The sequence below is a fragment of the Humulus lupulus genome, chromosome 9 (assembly GCF_963169125.1).
Source record: "Humulus lupulus chromosome 9, drHumLupu1.1, whole genome shotgun sequence".
In the NCBI taxonomy this organism is placed as follows: domain Eukaryota; kingdom Viridiplantae; phylum Streptophyta; class Magnoliopsida; order Rosales; family Cannabaceae; genus Humulus; species Humulus lupulus.
The window spans coordinates 45,138,679-45,144,264 of record NC_084801.1 but is presented as its reverse complement, the minus strand read 5'-3'; the positions used below and the strand labels follow the sequence as shown (position 1 = coordinate 45,144,264).

Below are 5,586 nucleotides of genomic sequence, written 5' to 3'. Positions count from 1 at the left end.
AACTGACGTTAACGTCCTCGTTAAGTGTCATATTGCTACTGATGCAAATTTTTCTCATTAACGCCATCAGTATTGAAACTGGCGCAAATATCATTGCAAACTACCACAAATACAAATCCTCGGTCAACAACTTCAGCCATCTATGTTGATTGATGCATTTTACTGACAGAAAAGAAGTATTTTTTTATAGTAAGTGTAGAAACATCTTCACAATACTACTAACTAGAGAGACCAAAAAATACCACCTACGGAAAATATTAAGTCTTATTTCGAATAAATATGATAATAGTCGAAAAAACTACTATATAATGTTCATATATATTTATATTTGTTACCTTAAAAGCAAGTCGAAAAATTGAGGAAAAAAAAATTGACGTTCTAGACTATAAAAGTAGGTAAGATGTCGAAAAAGCCCATAACCTATATAATTGCCACGTGGAACACGTTACCTATTATATATGTAAATATAAATATTGTGTCTTAGGAAAAGATACAAGTTTGCGTGTAACTTTTGGTATTTTTTCAGAGAGAGAGAAAATTGTTGATTTGGATTATTGGTTTCCCTTTGCTTCGATCGGAATTCGGCTTCTTCTTCTTCAGAAATTTCCGATCTTTGAGCCGTATTCTCCCATGGCCACCAGTGGAAACAAGAACATCAATGCCAAATTGGTGAGGCTTGTTAAATCTCAAAACCCTTTTTCCAGCTCCATTTTATGACCTTGACTTAATTGATTTTCCCTATTTCATATCGGTTTGCGTTTCGTTGTTTCTTGATTATCAATTATTTGATGAGGGTTTTGATATCGTGACAGAATCGAGAGTCAGAGATGGTGGTTTGTAAATGTTAGAAATGATGTGGGTTTGGCTTGTTTTGCTGGAATTTTGTGTCAATATTTGTTAATTCTGGTTTGGGTATGATTTTTAATTATCTGCAGTTGCTTTGGAGTTTGAGATCATGTTTATCCATTTTCTTGGGTTTCCCTTTTATTGTTGTTATGATTATTAACATAATATTCTCTCCCAGTTCTGGTTTTCTAATTACTGAGAAGAGGGGTTTGGGATCAAGCCACGTTTTATTGAACAAAGTTATCATTTTCTTTAATTTATCATCTAGTATGCATGAAATATGCTTTCTTTTTGTTGAGATAATATTTGTTAAAATGGATACCTGGTTTTGCTTGTAAAATAGGCAGCTACCGTTTACATTTTTGACCATCATGTCAGCTTCTTGCAAATTAATGTGGTTGATCAATCTTGCTTTAGCTGGTTTTTGTTCAAGTTCAAATTGTTTTCTTTTTTATCATTTGTAATTGTTGTCCTTTTATTGTCTTTTGGGAAATTGAACTCGTTCTGGTAGTTGTTGATTCACGCACGATCTTTTTCTTGAATTTTGAGCTTATCATTGACTTATTTAACAGCTCACTTTTGTTTCCCGTGGAAGCTGAGTATTTTCCTTTGTTTTTTGATTCGTTAGACCTGGGCATTGTTGTTCCAGGATGTTGAACAACAATCTATGGTTTAGAACTTTAGATAAAATATTATATGCCTGTTTCTCGTGTAATTATTTAATTATTTAGTTTTGTAAATGCTGCATCTATGTCAGGAAATTTATCCTCTCCACCTCTCTTAGAATCAAAAAGTATAACAGTATAAATTGCTTCACATTTTTGTTTGTATGATGCTGAGGTCAGCTCTCACATATTTTATTGTCAATGTGATTTTCTCAAGCATAATACCATGTGTGTTAATATGGTAGTGAGTTCGTTGATAATGCATGGTAAATAAAAGTATTGCCACTGGGACAAGTATTATTTAACACTAGATCCGATGCATCTCTTTAGGAATGAATTTTCTTATTCTTCTTATAGGAGATATCTAGTTGTAGTTACATTTCTGAGGTTTTCTATCTCTTTCTCTCCATTTTTTTTCTCTCTTTTCTGTTTATCAATAACTTATTTTTGCATTATTTGATTGATATTTGACTTTGCTCCAGGTGCTTTTGGGAGATGTTGGAGCTGGAAAGTCTAGTCTAGTATTACGCTTTGTAAAAGGACAATTTGTTGAATTTCAGGTTGGCACTTGGTACAGATTCATCTCTTCATTCTTTAAATTATGGACAATGTCTATGTCTATTGTTCCTGCAACTTAATTTATGTGATATGATTTTTTAGGAATCAACAATAGGAGCTGCCTTTTTCTCACAAACATTGGCTGTAAATGATGCAACTGTCAAATTTGAGATTTGGGATACAGCTGGTCAAGAGAGATACCATAGTTTGGCTCCCATGTATTATAGAGGAGCTGCTGCTGCAATAATTGTGTACGATATAACTAATCAAGTGAGTAAATTCTGAGCGTCGCATATGTGTTTTCTGTTTGGCAGGTGAGTCCTTAGCAGGTCTCATCTCAAGTTTACATTTGTTGTCGCGCTTTTTGTTCAGGTTCCTGCAGCTAGTGGATACTTTTATTGTGTAATTTGTGAATGAGATATAGACTTCTGAAACTTGTAGGTAGTGAAGGCCCTAACTTTAAGCCTTTGGCTAAGCCATGGGGTGATTCTTGAGGGATTGGAAGTCTGATAAAAAAAGTTTGTTACATATTTTATGGATAATTAAACTAGGTGAAATGAAAGCCTTCATTGTAATATTATCTAAAGATAGAAGCTTAGTGGCTTAGCATGGTTTCTGTTCAGTCATTGCTTTTGAACGTAAACATCTGTTTATGGATACAATTTGTTTGTCTGTTTTTAGGCCTCTTTTGAGCGAGCCAAAAAATGGGTTCAAGAACTTCAGTCACAAGGTATTTTCCTTCTTTTTTATTTTTTTTTTTGAAAAAAGACAAAGGTCACATGTTCATGAGTGACTTCTTCTTTTAACTGTCATCTGTTTACATCTTCCTGACTCATGTATTTTGTGTCTTCCTTTGATGCTTTTCGACAGTATTATTTGTAGGCATGAGTGTATATTTATTTGTAAAAGAATGCATAGTAACTTCTTGAAAAATAGAATTGGTTTTTTAATATGTTCTTTTAAGTATCGATAAAGTATAATTGATTTATTCTATTTCTTTTCTTTGTGGCCCAAGGCAATCCAAATATGGTTATGGCACTAGCTGGGAATAAAGCTGATCTGCTAGAGGCGAGGAAGGTCACTGCAGAGGCAAGTTTCTTAGATTTTTCTGCTTCACGTGGTTTAGCTTGATTTTATTATTTTTCTTATTAGGTATCTGAATTGGAAACACGGTGAAAGCTAATTTTATATTTTTCACTAATGATAATGTGAGGTCAGAAATGCAAATTGTTGGAAGATGTAAATATATACTATTTGATATAGTGGACATCTTTCTCTGAGGTGCATTGTTTTGTTAGTTCTGATATTGACAGAAGAACAGAAATATGGTGGTTTGGGATCTGAAAATATATGCAGGTTGATTTGTGGCTGATTAGCCTTGATGTTATATAAAATACGTGCAAGAAAACAAGATAATATTATATCTATAAAGTATAATATATCTCCTCTCCTCTATTAAAGTTCAGACTTCGCATCACTTGCTATTTTTTCAAGTGGTCTGCTGGTAAGATCAAATCTTGAAAATATTATAAGAAGTCAGATTACATACAATCCAAATTGTCTAATATGGAGTTCAAAAGAGTAATAACTAGGAATTTAAAAGAATAATAACGAGGAATTTAAAATGTAAATATGTGGAACAATGGCTTTTTCCTGCTTGAAAGATTCAGTAACATCTAGGCATTAGTGAGACATGAAGCAGCATACTTTCCTAGCAAGTTGAATGTTCTAACATTTCCCAGATTACTCATCTGCTTCACATTTTAAGCAATGTTTTCTTTTTCAGCAATTCTTAGTTTGGGAAGTTTTTAGTCTGTGCTAGGAGACTATAATTATGTAATAACATACATTTAAACTGAGAGGCTGGTGGCCCATTGACAATGTGTATTGGACAAGCTTTTTTGTGACTAAAGTAGACCAGAGAATCATTTTGAATTCCATATTTAATTTAACAAGAGAATAAAAAAAATGTCATGTTATTTTGTTTTTGCTTAATATCAGTTAACTATGTTGTGTGTTTTGTTTATGCTTTTGCTTTTATCATTTTATCTTCTGGTATTCGATAGGAACTGATTCCATTATCTTGGTTTTTAGCAGAAATCAAAGCACAATATATAGATAAAGTTTCAAATATTCTTTTTGCAAATTTATTATATTCTAAGTGTTGGCTGATAGATATGGTTGCCAATGTTTTGCAGGAAGCACAAATATATGCTCAAGAGAATGGCCTTTTCTTCATGGAAACCTCTGCAAAAACAGCAACCAATGTGAACGACATTTTCTATGAGATAGGTAAATTTCTAAATGGGAAAGTTAAGGGAGAAAAAACAGCCTCACCAGTTCTGCTCATTCACCTTTCTTTACGCAATTATTAATGCTTTGTTCTTCACATGTTTTTTTCTTCTCTTGTTGGCAGCAAAGAGACTACCACGAGTGCAGCCGGCACAGAACCCTTCAGGAATGGTCCTCATGGATAGACCCGCCGAAAGGGTTGCAAATGCGTCTTGCTGTTCTTGAGAATCCTCTGGTGCTCCACTTCCCTGTACCTCACAATATCTCTTGTGATGCACAGTAAAAAAAACTATCTTTTAGATTCTATCCAGTTTTCCTTTATTTGTACATTTGTTCAGAACTGTACATCCATGTTTGTTTAGAGTGAAAAAGCTTGTGGAGAATGTCGTGTGAATGCTTCTGGGTTACAGATATTGATTACGTATTTGTCACATGTTTCCGTTTCGTTTCCTTTCCTAGTGTGAAATAAGTGATGAAGTTGAAGCTACATGTAGAGATTTTCACTCATAGATGAGTGAGTATTCTTGGTCCAAGGTTCACTTAGAATATGGTTATAATCCACTATTTCTACCGACTACTGGATAGCATTGCACAAGTTTATAAAGGCGAGAAACTATTGACTACCATAATTTGGATATGCAAGGAGCGGGACATGTTAACGGGGGGGTATCAGTAAAACCTAACTGCAATTAATAAATATTTTAAGAGAAAGTAGCGATGCAATGCAAGAGAGTTGGGTTTTATTTTTGTCCAATCGATTTTGAGTGTTTCATTTTACTTTGATGGTCGGTTATATAATTTCGGCAAACAATAAATGCTATCATTTTATCGTACGCTAATTTGTTCCAATAACTAATGTTATGAAATATTGAGGTTGAGGGTGACTTTAGGATCGGCGGGTTAGCTGGCAGTTAACATGCTTATTAAAGCAATAGGTTTATCGATATGTTTAGTTATTATTAGCACTTACTTTAATTTTGACAATTATATATATTTTAATATGCGAATAACATATTTCAATTTTTAAATGGTCTGTGGACTATTTGGATTAAATATCAACAAGCCAACCAATTGTGTAATAGAACGCCACCCATCCCGAGGTCGCCCTAGAAATGGGCTACCCCTCCCAATGATTTTATGAAAGTGAACACTGATGCAGCCCTTCAATTGAGTAGTAGTGATGTTTGCCTTGGGCCCGGTGGCTATTAGTATTGGAATGGCTTCA

General features: G+C 33.9%; 1 protein-coding gene across 2 annotated transcripts; it reads left to right on the top strand.

Moving 5' to 3' along the window:
• The first annotated feature begins 482 nt into the window (after positions 1-482).
• Positions 483-4,794, top strand: LOC133802083 (ras-related protein RABF2a). 2 transcript variants are annotated; one of them, XM_062240331.1, is made up of 7 exons: positions 483-669; positions 1,994-2,071; positions 2,172-2,339; positions 2,751-2,799; positions 3,085-3,162; positions 4,272-4,361; positions 4,486-4,794. In XM_062240331.1, exons 1-7 carry the CDS (start codon positions 631-633, stop codon positions 4,584-4,586), a joined length of 603 nt encoding a protein of 200 aa, XP_062096315.1. In that variant the 5' UTR covers positions 483-630; the 3' UTR covers positions 4,587-4,794. The 2 variants fall into 2 exon arrangements, with proteins under 2 accessions (XP_062096315.1, XP_062096313.1); XM_062240329.1 differs by having other exon boundaries at positions 484-669; positions 3,085-3,158; positions 4,268-4,361.
• The last annotated feature ends 792 nt before the right edge of the window (positions 4,795-5,586 follow it).